This window comes from Erpetoichthys calabaricus, chromosome 2 (genome assembly GCF_900747795.2).
Source record: "Erpetoichthys calabaricus chromosome 2, fErpCal1.3, whole genome shotgun sequence".
NCBI lineage: Eukaryota > Metazoa > Chordata > Cladistia > Polypteriformes > Polypteridae > Erpetoichthys > Erpetoichthys calabaricus.
This window is the reverse complement of record NC_041395.2, coordinates 32119132-32140503: the sequence shown is the minus strand read 5'-3', so window position 1 is coordinate 32140503 and position 21372 is coordinate 32119132. Positions and strand designations below refer to the sequence as shown.

The 21372-nt window shown below is 40.6% G+C and overlaps 1 protein-coding gene across 6 annotated transcripts in view; it reads right to left on the bottom strand.

Annotated features, from left to right (window-relative positions):
• The window catches only part of si:dkey-30c15.13 (uncharacterized protein LOC558731 homolog), a 191242-nt gene that overhangs the window by 23873 nt on the left and 145997 nt on the right, over positions 1 to 21372 (bottom strand). For 3 of the 6 annotated variants that reach the window (XM_051922419.1, XM_051922416.1, XM_051922417.1), the window contains exon 2: positions 222 to 375. In XM_051922419.1, coding sequence (XP_051778379.1) covers positions 222 to 338 — 117 coding nt within the window. In that variant the 5' untranslated portion in view covers positions 339 to 375. Of the gene's footprint in view, positions 1 to 221; positions 376 to 7396; positions 7535 to 8372; positions 8408 to 8451; positions 8585 to 21372 lie in introns of those variants that run through there. The other 3 variants (XM_051922420.1, XM_051922415.1, XM_051922418.1) reach the window with 3 other exon arrangements.

Below are 21372 nucleotides of genomic sequence, written 5' to 3'. Positions count from 1 at the left end.
CTTCATTGTGGTCAAGAGAGGTGGAGAGCAATATTTTTTTTCAGTGGGGCTGCAATTTTTGAAGAATAAAAATTGGATACAAATAAATAAATGCCATTGGATAAAAATAAATAACAGTGCATTCTTAAAATCCTATGGCAGCTTCAAGGATTAGGTAGAAACCGACTATTTATTGTACAACCGTCTATCACTATCAAACAAATAAAAGAGAGTAGCCTCACCCCGACTGCTATAAGATGATGTCTGACCGTCTTTCCAAACCAGTTTACAATTCTGCTGTGCCTGTCCTCCACAGTTACGGCAGCCACCACAGCTTCTTCTGCACCCACTGACTTCATGATCAGCTATCTGTTCATCTGCCTTTTCAAACTGCACCTGTTGGTGAAAAGGTTTTTGATATTGTTACATAGTAGCTGCATGGCAATTAAAATAAATATCTCACATTCAATTAAAAGAAATGCATTACAGCTGTATGGGCGCTGGAGAGCAGGGTTGGCATCTTGGATTCTCCTTCTATGGAGTTTCCATGTTCTCCTCTTGTCTGCATGGGTTCCCACTGGGTGCTCTGGTTTCCTCACACTTTCTTAAAGTCATGCAGGTTAGGTGAACTGGTGACACTAAGCTGTCCCCAGTCTGTGTTTGCTGTGTGAGTGTGTCTGCCCTATGATGGGCTGGCGCCCTGTCCAGGGTTTGTTCCTGCCTTGAGCCCTCTATTAGCTGCGGTAGGTTCCAGCGCCTGCGTGACCCTGCTCTGGGTAACACGGGTTAGAAAAGGACATGACATTACAGCTGCTTGCGTTCATGTCAGAAAAAGTAAAGATGGAAAAGTAGAGATGAACAGTAAATCACATTGGAGGAAAATTCACAGTCACGGTGTCTAATCTTTAGTGACACTGCCAGGTGGTGGTGAAAAGCCAGTGACAAAATAATCAGCCAGCTGGGGATGGAAGCCAGCGTGTCACAATTCCATAGATCTTTTTTTGACAGGCCCCCGTTTCTTCATTTTCATGCTTTATTATAAACAGTATTTCACTTAGAATTGACCTGTGTCTACTTTAAGGCATGCTAAATACATTTAACAGTAACAAATCAATTAAAAAATAATAAAGTAAGCTTAATGAGCACAGCAGTGCCTGTATTATTAACTATTCTTGAACTTGAACTTTATAGCAGGTAACTCAGTTCTTAGGGAATTTCTCCTGGTGTTCCATCCATATACATAAGAAAGTAAATAGATTTAAAAAACACAATATGAAAGACATGAGACCATCACAACATTGTATACACAAAATATAAAATAAAATATATAAAACAATATAATAAAGCAGAATTACACTCCCACCTAGTAGAGTTAGGTAAGTCCTAATGATTTATTATTCCTTTCCTGGAGACTGTATAGATATTATTTAAATCTTTGCCAGGGTTTTGTACCCTGTAAAATGTGTAATATTTATTGCTGAGATCTTTTTATTTTTATATGACTTCAATTAAAAGCTGATTTATTTACTTTTGTTATTTAATTATGCTGTTTTGCTTTTGCATATGAATTGCCTTTTCTGCATTTTTGTTTGACGGTTAGGGTTAGGGTTTGACGGTTCCCATTGCTATGGTGATTCTCCCATGAGCCTCTGGGAGAGTGCGACAGCTGACATCATAATGTACGATTGTATTTCAGTCACCACATATGAACTCACTTTTCCAATAGTGGATAAACAAAACCTTTGTTTGTGCTGTTAATTTTTGATTGGGATTGTACTGGCTTATTGATCTCCTGCTTTGTGTTTTTGACCCTTTGATTTTTGGTTAGTGGTTAGGATTGATAAAAGATCAGTGTGTAAATGGGGGCAAAAATCGCTTAAACACCAGGAGCAAAGGGTTATGGTGAGGCACAATCTTTTAAAATGAGGTTATATTAGAAACATAGTGCTGGCACCAGTTCTCCTTTTAATATACTGCATGTAATAAACCTTGTGTCATGCATACGTGTCAGGGGGTCACCCTAAAGGCTCAACTGAGGAATGTAGTTCTACCCCAAAGCAAGAGGGGGCAGTGTTGCTAACCTTGTCACCTGTTTCTGCCTGCACATCTCTGAAAAGATGCCCAGTGAGGGCAAATGACTATGCCCCTTCTGGGCCAGGTCCTGTAAAGCTGGGCATCACTAGAAGGAGGCATCTTCACTTTAAGTTGAGCTAACCTAGAGGACGGAACTCCATTTACAAGCACAGACCTGCTCAACAAGCAGCGCCATTCATTGTTAAAGAGCAGTCTAATGGCTGTGTTTTTGGTTTTATGTGTATATGGCAAGCCAAATTAACATTTAGAGATATCTCAAAATGAATTTCGGATATCTTAAAATGTAATTTACTTTTTAAGGTATCTGAAACTCGCTTTGAGATATCTTAAAATAATTTCCTTTACATTTTAAGATATCTGCAATACATTTCGGGATATCTCAAATGCATTTCAAGATATCTCAAATACAGTTTCAGATATCTCAAAATAATTGTGTCTGCATTTCAAGATATCTCAAATGAATTTTCAGATATCTTAAATTGACCTTTCATGCATTTCAAGATATCTCAAAATCATTTCCTGTAAAACTGCCTATTATTTCAATGGGACTTCTTGTTTATTATAAGATATCTTAAAATGTATTTGAGATATCTTGAAATGAGCAGGAAGTGATGTTGAGATATCTGAAAATGTATTTGAGATATCTGAAAATGGACAGGAAGCTGTTTTGAAATATCTGGAAATGTATTTAAGATATCTTAAATTGTATTGTAGATATCTGAAAGTGCTATTGAGATATCTTGAAATAATTGAGTGTCCTTTTAAAGATATCTTAAAATGCATTTTAGATATCTTGAAATACAATTTTAGATATCTTGAAATACAATTTTAGATATCTTGAAATACATTGTTAGATATCTGAAATAGAGCAGAGACCCATTTTAAGATATCATGAAATTAATTTTAGATATCTAATAATGTATTTCAGATATCTGAAACAACAATGAATTTCAAGATATCTTAAATGCTTTTTAAGATATCTAAATTATATTTCGAGATATCTTAAAATAACTTCCTTCTCATTTTAAGATATCCCAAATTCATTTTGAGATATCTGAAATGCATTTTCAGATATCTTAAAATGACTTCCTGCACATTTCAAGATATCTCAAATACATTTCATGATATCTCAAAATCACTTCCTGTGCATTTCGAGATATCTTAAATGCATTTTGAGATATCTTAAAATAGGCAGGAAGTTCCATTGAAAGTATAAGAAATTTTACAGGAAGTGATTTTAAGATATCTGAAAATGTATTTGAGATGTCTTGAAAAACACAGGAAGTTATTTTAAGATATCTGAAAATGTATTTCAGATATCTCAAAATGCCTGCAGATCTATTTTAAGATATCTTGAAATGTATTTGAGATATCTCAAAATGCACATGAACATATTTCAAGATATCTCAAATTGCATTTAAGATATCTTGAAATGCATTTCAGATATCTGAAAATGTACAGCATATCACTTCAAGATATCTTGAAATCTGTTTGAGATATCATACAATTCTTTTTAGATATCTTAAAATAGATGTATTTTTAGATATCTATAATTCAATTTGAGATATCTAAAATGCATTTCCAGATATCATAAAATTCATTTTGAGATATCTCTAAATGTTAATTTGGCTTGCCATATGTGTATTTATTTTACTTTCTGTTAAAAGAATTAAAGAGGACCATCTGGTTGGTGTCCCAACATTGCATTCTTGAATTTGGGTTTCACTAATGTTTGACCACACTTGGTAAGAATAAAGCTAATAAACTGTTTAGGTTTTCAGATGGTAATAAACTAGGAGAAAAGACAGATAAGACAGCATCATCTGAACTGATAGAAAGGAACATGGACAGAATACAGTTGTGGGCAGATACGTCCATCCATCCATTATCCAACCCTCTATATCCTAACTACAGGGTCACGGGGGTCTGCTGGAGCCAATCCCAGCCAACACAGGGCGCAAGGCAGGAAACAAACCCTGGGCAGGGCACACACACACACACACACACACACACACACACCAAGCACACACTGGGGACAATTTAGGATCGCCAATGCCCATAACCTGCATGTCTTTGGACTGTGGAAGGAAACCCACGCAGACATGGGGAGAGCATGCAAACTCCACGCAGGGTGGACCCGGGAAGCGAACCCGGGTCTCCTAACTGTGAGGCAGCAGCGCTACCACTGTGCCACCATGCCACCCTTGGGCAGATAAGTGGTAAATCAAATTAATTTAATGTAAATGGATGCAAATTATTACAAGGCAGGAAGTAAAAATGTCAGATTTGAATACACAATGAAAGTTTTGAAACTTGAGAGTGCCATTTAAGATAGTAGACTTGTCACTATCAACAAGCCATTAAGAAGGTTAACAAAATATTAGAACATTAGAACAATCTAGATGAGAACAGGCCATTCAGCCCAGTCCTATCCAATTAATTCTTCTAAAAAAACATCAAGGCTAGTTTTGAGAGTTCCTAAAGTTCTACCACACTACTTGGTAGCTTATTCCAAGTGTCCATCGCCAGTACAACTGCACGTTTGCAGGCCCCTTGTGTAACATGTCTGTCTCCCAATGGTTGATGCAGGGACCATTAAAAACTGGCCACTGACCTGGCCTTGTGCTCTTTTGTTGTCTTCTCTCCTCCAGAATGAGTTGGGTCCACCACTGAACCTGCCTGATGAGGGGAGGCCATCTGCTCCTAAACTGAACAACGAACGACAACGTCACTGCTTGATTACTGTGCTTGTATGTACTGAAGTGGCAGCTCCAGTTTCAATAAATGCTTTTTTCACTACAATAAAGTTGATTTTCTTGGAAACCAGGGCTCACCTCCTTCTCTCTTATGCAAATTGGGGATCCCCACATCACGAAGACAAAGGTGGTAAACGATTAATCTACTGTGTATAACAGAGTCGTGAGACTTTGTCTGGAGGATTGTGTGCAGATTTGGTCTCCATATTATAGAATAATAATCAATAAGACGGTCATTCAGGACGATGCCATAATAATGTGGAATTTAAAAAAGAAATTTTAACTTGGTTAATTAATTATTACCCTGTGTTTGGATTCAGCGGGTTGGAAAATTGAATTAAATATTAGTTTTGCCTTCAGCAATACAGGTAATTAATTAAATAATTCAGCAAACCTCCTATTTTATTTACCTTTCCATTCTCTGTTGTTGGCAATGGTGGTCTCAGCCTTTAGACTTGTATCAAGGTAACTGAGGCACACTCGTTATAAGAAACAGAATAATACAATAACAAAAGGATTATCAAAGTATAATAACTACATATATATATATATATATATATATATATATATATATATATATATATATATATACAGTAGGGCGGCACGGTGGCGCATTGGGTAGCGCTGCTGCCTCGCAGTTGGGAGACCTGGGACCTGGGTTCGCTTCCCAGGTCCTCCTTGTGTGGAGTTTGCATGTTCTCCCCGTGTCTGTGTGGGTTTCCTCCGGGCGCTCCGGTTTCCTCCCACAGTCCAAAGACATGCAGGTTAGGTGGATTGGTGATTCTAAATTGGCCGTAGTGTGTGCTTGGTGTGTTTGTGTGTGTCTTGCGGTGGGTTGTCACCCTGCCCAGGATTGGTTCCTGTCTTGTGCCCTGTGTTGGCTGGGATTGGCTCCAGTAGACCCCTGTGTTCGGATTCAGCGGGTTGGAAAATGGATGGATGGATTATTACAGTGAACTTCCTAAAGAAAGGGCCTGAGTTGGCTTGAAAGCTTGCATATTGTAATCTTTATAGTTAGCCGATAAAAGGTGTCATTCTGCTTGACTTCTCGTTGCATCTATAATGGCTAACACGGTTCAACACCCTACTACTACAGTGATTCCAACTGCTATTTTAAAATAAGCTCTTCAGCCCCTCCATTTTATCTGTTCTTTTTGCGTCTGTGAGGGTTTTCTGCTATATTACCAAATATATTCAGGTTAGGCTGTTAAAGGATGATTCCAAATTGGTCCTGTCAGTATGCATGTACTGTAAGTGGGCCCTGTGAAGAACTCGTGCAATGCCCCACCTGTTTAATTCCTTGATAAACATATGAAAAAAAACTAATTGGTTCAAAAGTTGTAATATTTATAGCTGTACTCACAAAGGTTTTATTAGAGGGGTACATCCAGACGGGACATGAAAGGGGTACAGAGTCACCTGCTACAGCAAAGCCATGTCTGACCTCTCCTCAATGGAAATGCAATATAAGAAGTGTTACTCAAGGCATGAAGGAATCTTTAAAACACACTTTCCACTGTTGACATCCTTGACCAAGATGTTGAAAGAGAGTTAGGGCCAACAATGGAGACATGAGCAAAGAAAAGCCACACTCCATTGTTCTGAATACCTTTCAAAGAAAGCTGCCACAAATGCGATACAGTGAGACATGCACTTGAAATCGTGTCACAATCCTTACACATTAATTTGTTTCTGCGGCATCATTTTACATAAGCTCACTGATTAAATGCTTAGGGACACCTGTACACCTGCTTATCCATGCAGTTATCTAATCAGCCAATCATGGGACAGCATTGCTATGCATAAAGTCATGCAGATACAGGTCAAGGGCTTTGGTTCATGTGCACATCAAACTACATAATGGGGAAAAAATCTGATCTGAGTGACGTTGACCGTGGCACGACTGTTTGAGAGTTTCTGTAACTGCTGCTCTCCTCTGATTCTCGTGCACAACAGTCTGTAAAATTTACTCAGAAAGGTGCAAAAAAGCAAAAAACACCCAGATTAGCGACAGCGAACTGATGGAAAGGCCTTGTTGATGAGAGGAAAACAGCCAGACTAATTTGAGCTGACAGAGAGAGACTACAGTAACTCAGATGACTATTCATTTCAAACTGGGTGAGTAGAAACGTATCTCAGAATGCACAACACGCCGAGCCTTGAGGCAGCAGAAGACCATGTTGGGTTCCACTCCTGTCAGCCAAGGACAGAAAGCAGAGGCTGCAATGGGCTCATCAAACCTGGACAGATGAAGACTTGAAACAAGTAGCCTGGTCTGATGAATCTCAATTTCTGCACACAGATGGTAGGGTCAGAATTTGGCTCCAACAGCATGAATCCATGCACTCAACATGCCTTATTTTAACAGTCCAGGCTGCTGCTGGTGGTGTAATGGTGCAAGGAATATTTTCTTGGAATATTTAATACCAATCCATCATTGCTTGAATGCCATGGCCTATTTGAGTATCGTTGCAGACCTTTATGTCTGTGGTTTACCCATCTTCTAATGGCTGCTCGCAAAAGTCTCAAAGTGATTTCATGAAGCTGGTGTTCTTCAGTGGCCTTACCAGTCACTGGATCGGAATCCACTAGAACATCTTTGGGATGCAGTAGAACAGGAGATTCCCAGAGGGAATTGTGTGATGCAGTCAGGCTAACATGGACCAGAATCTCAAACAAGTTCTTCCAACATTAAGGCTGTTTTGAGAACAAAAGGAGGCCCGACCCTCCATTAGTATAGTGATCCGAAAAATGTACTCAGCAAGTGTATATTGCATTGTTGTTCTATTTTTTGCACTATTGAACTAAAAGAAATAGTTTTTATCAAACTACGTTACAGTGACAATAAATTGAATTAGACTGAAGTCTTAATTCACTTAACTTAATTCACTTAATTAACGTAAAAATGTTTTCCTTGCTTACTTTTTAATTCTTTTCTTTCTTCCTAGATTATTGTATTGTACAAATGAATATTGATTTATTTTTAAATTGTATCAAATAAAGGTGTCTTAACTAACAAGGAAAATATTGTAAATTTAAAATGATTGCTATCCCTTCTTTTCTATTGTCCATGTTTTTAGTGACTAAGTGACATAAATTTAATACATGAAATGAAACTTTACAAATACATTTATACTGTACGCATACACATCGAAGAGGTCTCCTCCTTCCAGTCTTTACTGAGTTGTTATTCTCTGAAACTGCAATCTAATAAAATTAATTATTCTTCATTTTTGTAATTTGAATTAAAACACTCCAATGAGGAAGTGTTACTTTCCGTTACACTTTGCCTTACCTGTCGGCCACAACTGGCCACTAATTACATTGAGACACTGTCAAATATTACATCTGTCATATCATTCCTCAGTATACTAATATAACATGAAGGCGCTGCAAATGGTAAAAATAATCAAATGTTATTTAAGCAGCTTTGATTTTTTTTAAGGTTTCTTTGGAGATTTTCACGTCTAACTTGTTAAAAGGGATAGACTGTTCTGCAAATTAATGTTCATTTTCTATAAAGTTTAATACAAACTCACTCACTTTTAATGAAGTAAAGAACAGACATTTCACAGATTTTTACAATTCCAAGCTTAACAGAATAAATGTAAGATAGTCTCACCTCTGTTTGCATTCACTAGCATAAACTTGAACTCTGAGCCCGATCAAAGTTCATTGAGTAAATTATGACGTGACAGGCTGTTCAAAGCCCAAAGCCAACAGGATACAATCAAACCACAATTTTTTTTTTCTTATTAAATTTAATCAGAAGCAAATAACAATCCATACAATCCATACAATCAAATCAAATTTAACAAACCAAATTTCAACCACCACCCGAAAGAAAGAGAAGAGAGCCAGACAACAAAGCAAAGCGTTAAAAGCAGCAAGGAAGGAAGAGTATCCTTTCCCCGATATAGAAGCTTATTCTAAAATGTTAATGATTAGATCGTGTCACATTTTAAAAAGCTTTGAACAGATCCTTTGAGTGAGAATTTGATTTCAGGTAGTACAGAACATCACTTACCCCCTGACTTAAAAGTGGTGAGGTGGGATTCTTCCAGTTGAGCAAGATAAGTCTGTGTGCTAGTGGTGAGGTAAAGGCAATTACGATTTGTTTGTCCTTCTCCACTATAAACCCATCTGGGAGTCCATCAAACACAGCTGCTAGTGGGTCAGGAGGGATTGTGACACCAAGGCTGTCTGCTCATCAGCTAATGACAGGGGGGCTAAGATGCCAGCTATGAGACGAGTGTGTAGGGTACAATGATTTAAGCTTCGTGGTTAGAGGGGCATGGATGTAGATAACAATAGCGCCATACTTACTTTGGTTACACTGGCCAACAAGCATTTTGCTACTGGGATTCTTTCATCTGTACTTCAACAAATTTTACTTGCTGACTCCAAATCTGGAAACCGTTTTCGTCTAGCACGTCTCTTTTTTTTAGTTATGATGTTCCAGGTCTTGGACAACTAGGGTGACTGGACAGTAAAGGCGATGTGTTTCAGCATTTAAGAAAAAAGTGAAGCCAAAATTAAGGAAGGTGTTTTTGTTAGCCCTGAAATCCGTGAACTGATGCTTGATGAGGAGTTCAAAAGGAAACTGAAGCCCACTGAATCAACACTCTCATTCGTGCGGGTTGTCCAGAATTTTCTTGACGGTCACAAAGCAGAGAATTATACTGAGCTTGTGGAGAATATGCTGAAAGTATATTAGCTTATGGGAGCCAGAATGTCACTGAAGACGCATTTTTTACATTCTCATCTCAACTTTTTTCCACCAAATCTAAGTGATGTCAGAGATGAGCATGGGGAAAGATTTCATCAAGATATAAAGGTGATGGAAAACTGAAATCAGGAAAAATTCACTCCGAGCATGATGGGTGACTACTGTTGGTTCTTGCAAAGAGAGATGGATGTGCAGTACAAGTGCAAAAGCGAGTGCCTCCAACATTTTTGGGCACGCTGACCTCACTTTTATATTGAGTTAAATTGACATAAATATGCTGTAACGTGTCTCTGGTATCGTCTTCTGGTTTGTTTTTCTGAATAAACACTTCAAAACCATTTTTTTTTGTTCTTTATTTCGCCTTATACAATTTCTTGTATTAGGAATTTGTTAGTTTTTGCATACCCCTTGGGGTCAGCGCGCAGGGTCAGCCATTGTACAGCGCCCCTGGAGCAATTTCAGGTTAAGGGTCTTGCCCTAGGACCCAGCAGAGTAGGATCTCTTTTGGCAGTGACGGGGATTCGAACCAGCAACCTTCTGATTACCAGCACAGATCCTTAGCCTCAAAGGTTGGGACATATTCCAAACTCCAGATATCGTGTTGATATATTCTATTGATATTCAAAATTGTCAAAACGTCAATGATGTGTATTTCAAAAACCTGACGTGCTACCTTAATTCTGATTTCATATATGAAATCAGTGTAAAAAAACTTAATAAAGAGTTGGTCTGAAGTTCCCAGAAGCAAACAAAAAATATTTTTTTGTAGACCAGTGTAATGGGCAAAAAATGATTGTCTATGAAGAAATGATCAATTCATCAGTAACTATGATGAACTTATGAGAAGAAGGAGTATGTTCTTAGGCTAGAATTTAAAAAGCTCCATTGGTCTGATAAATTCTGATTCATTACAAACTGTGTAATTATTTTTGCATTAAGAGAGCCATCCTTTGGGAGATGAAGAGACTGGAAACATTTCTACAGGAGCAGCGTCACAGACAATAGAAGAGCCCTCACCAAACACAGGATTTATGCCTACTACTAAACTGAACTATTTAAGGAATAAAAACTTGTAAAATATGAAAATAAAAAACCATTTGAAAACCAAACTTGTGACTGCTTCACAAAGGAAGACTCAAGACTAAACAGTAAGTTTATAAACCAGCTTCATTGACTATAGTTTTTTACCCAGTTATCAGAATGATCTCCTCTTGTCTCAGCAGAGGTTCCTTGAACAGCTTTTTAGCTGCAGCTCTGGTGAAGATTTGTGAAATGCCAACCACCATGGCCTGACATCCATCTTGCCTGTTTCCTGCATAAAGCACCTCTGGTCCCTTCTAAAAAGAAAGGAGACTTGGCTCCAAGGCTTATTCAATAAAAGTGAAGGATAAGTTTGGTATTTTCTAACCCTAAAATGTTATTGAGTATTGAGGCACATCTTAACATTGCACACATATTGCAATACAGGGTATCCATATCATTTTAGAAAGCAAAAATAAAATGGAAAAACTTACACCTTTGTGAGATTCAGACATATTAAATTGTGCACTTCACTTAGTGAGATTGACAGGCGGATCAATGCGGCATGTAATGCGTGCTCTGCATCGGTCTGTCGTGGTGAAAAAGGAGCTGAGCCGCAAGGCGAAGCTCTCAATTTACCAGTCGATCTATGTTCCTACCCTCACCTATGGTCATGAGCTATGGGTAGTGACCGAAAGAACGAGATCGCGAATACAAGCGGCTGAAATGAGTTTCCTCCGCAGGGTGTCTGGGCTTTCCCTTAAAGATAGGGTGAGAAGCTCAGTCATCCGGGAGGGGCTCAGAGTAGAGCCGCTGCTCCTCCGCATCGAGAGGAGTCAGATGAGGTGGCTCGGGCATCTGATCAGGATACCTCCTGGACGCCTCCCTGGTGAGGTGTTCCGGGCACGTCTAACCGGGAGGAGGTCCCGGGGAAGACCCAGGACACGCTGGAGGGACTATGTCTCCCAGCTGGCCTGGGAACGCCTTGGGATTCTCCCGGAAGAGCTAGAAGAAGTGGCCGGGGAGAGGGAAGTCTGGGCATCTCTGCTCAAGCTGCTGCCCCCGCAACCCGACCTCGGATAAGCGGGAGACAATGGATGGATGGATGGACTTCACTTAGCTGCTTGTCTTCCTCCACAGCAGGGCTGAGCACCAATGGTCCTGGAGGGCCATAGTGGCTGCAGGATTTTGTTTCAACCCAATTTTTAATTAATGAGAACTCAATTATTGCTGATAAAGCACTTATTGCTCAATCAACACTTTTCTGTTTAATTTTAGGTGTCTTGCTTGTTAAGATTTTTAACTCTTAATTGCTTATTTTAGTCTTAAACAGCAGCATTTTTAATTGGCCCTTATTAGCAATAAGATACAAATATCAAACGAACCAGCAGTTCTCCATTTAACTTGCTTTCATTTACACCTGTGTGTATTTGTAGTGGACCATCTATCCAGCCCTGCAAGCTGGTCCTCCAACCTGGGGGATGACGGCAGGATTGGCTCTTTAGCCAGAGGCGTAGCTTGAGTTCGTGTCACTCGGGGCGGGGCGGGGCTTCAATTTGCCACCCTCCAACGAATCTGAATATGTTAACCTATTTAAATAGAAAATTAAAATGACGTATAGAGAAAAATTAAAATACATTTTGCATAGATTTATTTATATACAGAGAAGCAGCAATATTTTTTTCACATATAATTATTTATAAGCATCAACTAGACAAGAATATAGTATAGACGCACTGATAAGCCGTGTTCTGATTATTAGTTTAATATAATTACGCTGCGAAAACCAGAACCAGTGTGGTGTACAAGTGATAGGTGGGGATGAGCAAGAACGAATTCGGATTTATAACGAAACGAAATTATACATTGTGAATTAGTTGTTTATCTTCCTAGAAATTATTATCGGTGTAATGTTTCTGTTTATTTTTGTTATTGCCTCATAAATTTCAACTGCCGTGTCTGAAGCCGTCACAGAAGGACCATCTGAAAATTATTTTTGAAGCATTTGTGGATGAAAATCAGAGAATTTGACTTTTTTTCATTCATGAGTGATATTTGTCCGAACCCTGCTGCTTACATGTGAAGTGTTCTGAGCCTTTTGGCCAATAATGCCACCCCCAAAAATGTGCCGCCCGGGGTGAACCGCCCCCTCCGGCCGCCCCTAGCTACGCCACTGTCTTTAGCCACCATAAAAAGACTCACAATGTTCCAATGTGGTGCTGAGGTGTCACCCGCTGCATTCGGATCCCAATTCAAGTGGTTCGTCGTGTGTTTGGTGATATCAGTGCATGCTCCCAGCATATGAGGGTTGTCTGGGTTCCGCGCGGAATTTTATCGTTTGTTGAGTGTCAGCCTGTCGAAACCTGTTCTGCTGTGTAGAGGGATTATTCAAGTGGTTGCATGTTTTTGTTCAGATGTTTTGCTCCCTCTCTTCCTTCAGAATGAACACGAGAAGCAAACGAACTGAGAGTGCGCAGCCGGTGCTAGCGGTGAAGCTCCCGACTCCGTGCGTGCGTGACTTTCGAGTGATGATTTTTTATGACTTTTCTGATGGTTTAATCCGCTCGTTGGAACACACCATGTTTGCCATCTTTTTTAACATCGATGGCATTGTTGCGTCAATTCCGCTGATAGAGAGGAAAACTGTGACCTCTGAGTGGTACACCACTCAGTGCCTGCCTGACGTTTTTTTCTGCGATGGCTAGAGGCTGGTCCAAGAACTTGCAAAGGCACTTTTTGCATCATGACAATGCGCCAGCCCACACGGCTAATGCGACGAAGCATTTCATTGAAGACAGTGGTGTCAACGTTTTGAACCTGCCTCCCTACTCGCCTGATCTTGCACCATGTGACTTTTGGCTCTTCCCGAAGGTGACAGAACCCCTACAAGGCCACAACTTCGAAACTCGGGAGGAACTGATTGCAGCTGTCAAAGAACAGCTGGACAACCTCCCAAAGACAGCCTTTCGCGAGTGTTTTGCGGCGTGGGTCAGAAGAGCCCAAAAGTGCATTGATGTTGGCGGTGAATACTTGGAAAAAGTTTAAAAAGGATCGAAGTACATGAGAAAAATAGAAAAAAAAATCCTTGGCTACTTATTTCGAGTGATTCCGCTCGGAACCCAGACAACCCTTGTATCTAGTTTAATGAAATATTTGGAAGGACAATGAAAAGGAATAAGTGAAGGACTGAGGATTATTCATCCATTTTAGTCTTCAACTCATTTGGATGATATCCTTGGAAAGGAAAACACTACGATATAAAAATGACCTGGCATATATTACAGAGCTAATATGTTAACATGTCAAGAAATTAAAAAAGATCTGTCATTGACAATGACTTGTTTCTAATTAAAAAATTGGGTGGGAACAAAAACCTGCAGCTACTGTGACCCTCCAGGGTTGATGTTTCTCACTCATTCACCATAGCAGCCTTTCAGAGCCAAGGGTGTGGATTTAATATTAAAAGTCATCGGCAAGAACTGTTATTGACTGTGGCAGGCAGCCGGGGTCCATGCCCACCAGGGACGCCCCTGCACTCTATATCCAAGGGAAGCAGCCCTGAACGGTGCAATACCTCCCCCTGGACGCTAGATGGCTGCCCCCCTGGGTTGGAGCGGTACCTTGGTTTCCCACAGGGCTCCATGGGAATTGGAGTTGGATGCAGCCCTGTTGGGTCCTGCAGGCACCAGCAGGGGATGCTGCAACTGGGACTACTGAGCCCGTATGGGCAACACATTCACCACACCTGGAAGTGCAGCCAGAACACGGCAATCAAGCACCTGGAGCACTTCTGGGTGAACTATAAAAGGGGCCAGCAGCCACCACTCGAGGAGCCAGAATTGTGAGGAGGAGGACAGGGAGGAGTGGTGGTGGAAGAGAGAGTGCTTATTTGTGTTTTACCTGGTGTTGGTGCTTGGGAACTATGTACTGCCTGTGGGACACAGGGAAGACGTGCACCCAACAGGTGAAGACAAAAATAAATAGCCTATATAGCACCTTTTTCACATGACATAATTGAAAACTGAAGCCCAGACAAAAATTGCTGTCTCTGTTCTATAGACAACTAGACAATAGTAACTGAAAAAGTCATATTTTTGATTGCTGACATTCCTTTACGATACAGAAGCTTATTTTGTTATTTCACAAAGATATTGTCTGCTGCTACCAGTATGGTAATGCACACCTATACTTCAGTGGTCTAGAGAGAGAAAGACTAAGCAGGAGTGTAGCATGCAATCAAATAACTTGAACTGAACAGATGTTATAGGTATACATTTTATTTTATTAAGTTGAAATTTAATAAGTTCAGTACAGATGTTTTAGCATTTTCTTCATGGAGTTTGCACGTTCTCCCCATATATTTACAGACTAGTGTCAATGAGTTTTCTTTCAGAAACGTACTCAGTTATTTTATTACCATATCCTCAGCAAGAGTAACTTATCAAGTCAAGTCAAGTCAAGTTGGGGAGCATGCACTGGTACAGTGCGTTGCCGCACCCACTACATGGAGAAACAACTCAGGATCCCAGTTTGCAACCCCCCAGGCAGACATGTGGTCCAGTCCCGCCCTCCGGAAATAACACTCTATCTGCCGCAGCCAGGTGTTACATGGGCAATCCCATGGCCTGGTCCAGCCACTCAAGTCCCCAATAAGGAGTATCTTACGAGCTGGATCACCCTCGGGGAAACACGCCATATGGCCGTAGTGCCGTAACTGACGCTCCCTCACAATGCAGGTAATGTGCCTCATTCGGGACTCCATAAGCAACCGCTCATTCGACAAAAAGTCAAACCAACGGTACCCAAGGATTTTCCAGAGAGACACAGTACCAAAGGAGTCCAGTCTTTGTCTCAGGTCACTGGATAGCGTCCATGTCTCGCAACCATATAGCAAGACAGAAAGCACCAGGACTCTAAAGACTTGGACCTTCGTCCTTTTGCATAGATATCGGGAGCGCCACACACCCCTTTCCAGTGACCTCATGACCCCCCATGCTCTCCCAATCCATCTACTGACTTCACAGGAAGAGTCACCAGAGACATGAATGTCACTGCCGAGGTAAGTAAACCTCTCGACAAGGTCAACACTCTCTCCGCAAACAGACACACTGCTGATGGCTGTGCCCAAGAGGTCATCTTGGTTTTTATCCAGGACACTCGCAAGCCCAGACACTCAGACTCCTCACTCAGCCTCTCGAGTGTCCTGATCAGATCCTCCATTGACTCCACAAAGATCACAGCATCTTTAGCAAAGTCAAGATCTGTGAACCTTTCTTCACCAACAGATGCCCCACAGCCGCTGGACCCCACGACCTTGCCCAACACCCAGTCCATACAAGCACTGAACAGAGTAGGAGCAAAAACACACCCCTGACGAACCCCAGAATCAACTGGGAAAAATGCAAAGGTCCTGCCTCCACTCTGCACAGCATTCACAGTACCAGTGTACAGGCCAGCCATGATATCCAGCAACATTGAGGGATGTCCACATACAGTTAAGTCAGGATAGGGAGCATGCGATAGTACAGTGTGTTTCCACACTCACCACTTGACAAAACAGCTCAGGATCCTGATTGGCAACCCGTAGGGCAAACACACAGTCCAGTCCCACCCCTGTGAAATGACCATCTATGCTGCAGCCATGTGTTACGTGGGGAGTTCCCTTGGCCTGGTCCAGCCACTCGGGTCCTCAACAATGAGGATCCTGTGAGCCGGATCAGCCATGGGGAATTGCACCACACCAGTTTCGATCTCCAACAGGCCTCACCCCATTTGACTCTTCCAAGAAGGAGGCTCCCGAGGGCTTTCCCCCATCCCCTTCATAATGTGAGCAGCCTTCCTATGGTCAGTTGCAGCAGAGTTAATCCCACAGAGAGCAGAAAAAAGTTCTGTCTGCTGTTTCAGAGCTGCATGATGTTTTTATGGTGGCTGATGTGCCAATCCTGCCCCCAATCCCCAAGATTTCCCTGCAAGGTTACCATCATGAGTAGTGAGAAAAGATCTAAATAAATGCAAAGAATTATTATTATTATTATCATACCCAGGACATACAGTGGATTTAGAAAATATTAAGACTCCTTCAGTGTCTTCAAATTTTGCTCTGTTGCATCTTTGTGATAAAATCATTAAAATGTATATTTTCCTCAAATAAAGAAACACTCAATACCCCAGAATGAGTGAAAAAAAGGGTTTTATAAATAACTGGAAACTAACTAAAAATAAAAAAATGAAATACCACATTGACACAAGCATCCCCTTTGCTATGACACTATGAGCAAGACTTGTTGCTTGTATGCAAATGCTCATTTAAACAAGCCAGATTCATTTTGGAACAAAGTGATTTGGACTGATGAGACAAAAATTGAGTTATTTGTTCATAACAAAAGCACTTTGCATGGTAGAAGAAGAACCAAATTCCAAGAAAAACACCTGCTACCTACAGTCAAATTTGGTGGAGGTTCAATCATGCTGTGGCGCTGTATGGCTAGTTCAGGGACTGGGGCCCTTGTTAAAGTCGAGGGTCGGATGAATTCAGCCCAATATCAACAAATTCTTCAGGATAATGTTCAAGCATCAGTCACAAAGTTGAAGTTACGCAGGGGTTGGATATTCCAACAAGACAATGACCCAAAACACAATTCGAAATCTACAAAGGCATTCCTGCAGAGGGAGAAGTACAATGTTCTGGAATGGCCGTCACAGTCCCCTGACTTGAATATCATCAAAAATCTATGGGATGATTTGAAGCAGGCTGTCCATGCTTGGCAGCCATCAAATTTAACTGAACTGGAGAGATTTTGTATGGAAGAATAGTCAAAAATACCTCCATCCAGAATCCAGACACTCATCAAAAGCTATAGGAGGCGTCTAGAGGCTGTTATATTTGCAAAAGGAGGCTCAACTAAGTATTGATGTAATATCTCTGGTGGGGTGCCCAGATTTATGTACCTGTCTAATTTTGTTATGATGCATATTGCATATTTTCTGTTAATCCAATAAACTTAATGTCACTGCTGAAATACTACTGTTTCCATAAGGCATGTCATATACAGTATTAAAAGGAAGTTGCTACTTTGACAGCTCAGCTAAAGATAAACAAAAATCCAAAGAATTAAGAGGAGTTCCCAAACTTTTTCACATGACTGTAGTAGGGAAGAACGAGGTCCTGCATCCTTGGGTTTTAATTTCATTTCTGAATTCTCTTATGTGGAATTTCACATCCTCACTGTATCTGTTGTTTTTTTTCATTCCAAATCATAAAAGACCTACATGTTATTTTATAAGTTTACAGGGTAATTACTATAATGTGTATGGAGTGCACTGAAATCTTTTACTTGCATGTACTAATCATACAACACATCGCCACATTCAAGTGACATGATGTATAGTGCTGTAATGACCCCTGAGAAAATAAAAAAATTTGCAGGGCTAGCAGTCAGCTGGACTTTAGAGAAAAGTGTGTCTGCCAGGTCAGAGGGTATCGAATATGCTAAATGAGGCAGCCAAACTGTAAAAGGTAACAGACCAATCAAAATCATGAACCTGGGCAAGAGCAAATCCATCAAGCAAAAGAGCAGCTGAAAGTCACAATGGGCAGAACTCCCTGAAAAGATGATAAAAGAAGGATCGTGTACTGCTGAGAAGCATTGTGGATCATTTCTGTCTATGCCCTGAAGGAAAGAAGCCAGAGTAGTGTGTTTCAGAGCTGTAACACCAGGACAACTTCAGAATGTGGACTTGATAGATAGATAGATAGATAGATAGATAGATAGATAGATAGATAGATAGATAGATAGATAGATAGATAGATAGATAGATAGATAGATAGATAGATAGATAGATAGATAGATAGATAGATAGATAGATAGATAGATAGATAGATAGATAGATAGATAGCCATTGTGCTGTCTTTTTGTTCTTCATTCTAGTGAAAGTATTTTATTTTTTCCTTAAGCCATAAGGTGATTGCTAAATAATTATGCCTTACCACAAAACCTCAGACTTCATTACCAGAAAAATCTCAAAACTATATGATGCTGTGTACTGAATTGAAATATTTTGTCTTATAATGTAAAATTAGCACTAACCATTACAATTGAGGTGCTCGTACTTTTTACTGGTGCCTCTCAGTTGGTTTCCTTTGAGTGGATGTGTGTGCCCCATAAGGTTTAAGTTCCTGAATTCAACTGGCCAGAACTGACTCATCCCCTAAGTCATTCTACTTTGGATGAATGAGACTGCATAATGTTGTGTTTTGTAAATGAAAGTGTATATTAGACAAAAACAAACCTGCAAAAAGGACTTTGTAATAAGATGATGTGATAGACTCCGACTCCTTGCTGTCCTGTAACAGAAAAAGCAGGTTGGGTGGATTAAGAAATCTGCAAAAGGAAATACTGAAACATGTTATCTCTTCAGTCATCTGTTTTCTTCATTATTTTTCTCTTGGAACATCTAGTATGTTATTTTCAACATATTAAAATATCATATGGTAAGGGAAGACCATGCTGGGTCATATGTAGGCTTATACAGTATATGGAGAGACTCGCGAGGTCCTGTGTTACTTCTGAACCACTCAGGGTCTTAATTAGAAAATTAGAGCAATCAAGATGAAAACAGGCCATTCAGACCAACAAAGCTCGCCAGTCCTATCCACTTCTTCTTAAAAAACATCAAGTCGAGTTTTGAAAGTCCCTTAAGACTTACTGTCTACCATACTACTTGCCAGCTTACTCCAAGTGTCTATCGTTCTTTGTGTAAAGAAAAACTTGCTAATGTTTGTGTGAAATTTTCCCTTAACAAGTTTCCAACTGGGGTGGCACTGTGGCGCAGTGGTAGCGTTGCTGCCTCGCAGTTAGGAGACCTGGGTTTGCTTCCTGGGTCCTCCCTGCGTGGAGTTTGCATGTTCTCCCCGTGTCTGCGTGGGTTTCCTCCAGGTACTCCGGTTTCCTCCCACAGTCCAAAGACATGCAGATTAGGTGCATTGGTGATCTTAAATTGTCCCTAGTGTGTGCTTGTTGTGTGTGCCCTGCGGTGGGTTGGCACCCTGCCCAAGGTTTGTTTCCTGCCTTGCGCCCTGTGTTGGCTGGGATTGGTTCCAGCAGACCCCCGTGACCCAGTAGTTAGGATATAGAGGGTTGGATAATGGAAGGATGGATGGAAGTTTCCAACTGTGTTCACGTGCTCTTGATGAACTTTATAAAAACAATCTTGATCCACCGTACTAATCTCCTTCATAATTTTAAACACTTCAGTCATGTCACCTCTTAATCTTCTTTTGCTAAAACTGTAAAGGCTAAACTCTTTTAATCTTTCCTCATAACTCATCCCCTGTAGCCCTGGAATCAGCCTAGTCGCTCTTCTCTGGACCTTTTCTAGTGCTGCTGTGTCCTTTTTTGTAGCCTGGAAACGAAAACTGTACCCAGTACCCAAGATGAGGCCTCACCAGTGTGTTATAAAGCACCTTGAGCAGAACCTCCTGTGACTTGTACTCCACACATCAAGGCGCTATATAACCTGACATTCTGTTAGCCTTCTTAATGACTTCTGAACACTGTCGGGAAGTCGATAGCTTAGAGTCCACTATGACTCCTAAGTCCTTCTCATAAGATGGACTCTCGATTTCCAGACCTCCCATTGTGTTTTCAAACCTTACATTTTCCCTTCCTATGTGTTGTCCTTTACATTTACTGACATTAAATTTCATCTGCCACAAATCTGCACAAGCTGCTGTCCAAATTCTTCTGCTTCAACGGATTCCAGATTATCTGCCAATCCACCTATTTTGGTATCATCTACAAACTTAACCAGTTTATTATTTCTATTCATTATCTTAATGAATGGTGTCTGGTGATGCCAGCTCTGTGTGAAATCACACCTCAGTCCTGACTCTTTACATCAGTAACTCCTAGATGGTGCAATGAGCTGCCCACCTCCATCTGAAATTCCGACTCCATCAATGAGTTTAAGAAATGTTTGAGGACTTTTTTGTTTGGAGAATTTCTGTCTAACTTATATTAGCTGTTAGGTTTTGCAGCATAGAAAGTGTAACTTGTTTCAACTTTGTTCCGAGGGCATATGATGATCACTTATGACAGTTGATTTTGTAGCTTTGTCTTGTAACATTTGTTTTTAAACAGTCCCCCAGACTGATGTGTACTCGATTAGGTTGACCTCTTTTGTAAGTTGCTTTGGATAAAAAATCTGTTAAGCAAATTAATGTAAATGTAAGATATGCAAATCTGAAGTAGATAATAATGTAATGTGCAAAGAAAAACAATGCCACTTCCTCTTCTTTGTCTTCCAGCTTCTTCTGTTAGGGGTTGCCACAGCGGATCATCTTCTTCCATATCTTTCTGTCCTCTCCATCTTGTTCTGTTACACCCATCACCTGCATGTCCTCTCTCACCACATCCATAAACCTTTCCTTAGGCCTTCCTCTTTTCTTCTTGCCTGGCAGATCTGGGCGATTTGGCTGCAACATCTGTCACCCCATTGTCTGTTAGGGTTCATTCTGCTCATCTGGCTGGCTAGATGGGTGTCCCCTTCCTCCCTCACTGCTCCATGTCTGTTCCTTCCGAAGCCCCGCGCTCTGTTGAAGAGGATGAGCCGTCAATGCCATCTAATAAATGTAAGTGTGAATATTGATGCCCCAGCTCAAGTGGTCCTCCATCATGTCAAAGGGCCTCAAAATTGTCTTCACATTGTATTTATGAAATTCCCATGCCTGTCTAGCTGCAGGGCCAAGTTCAGTTGGAACTCTTAAGTAAAGTGTTTTAGGTATGATGACAACAT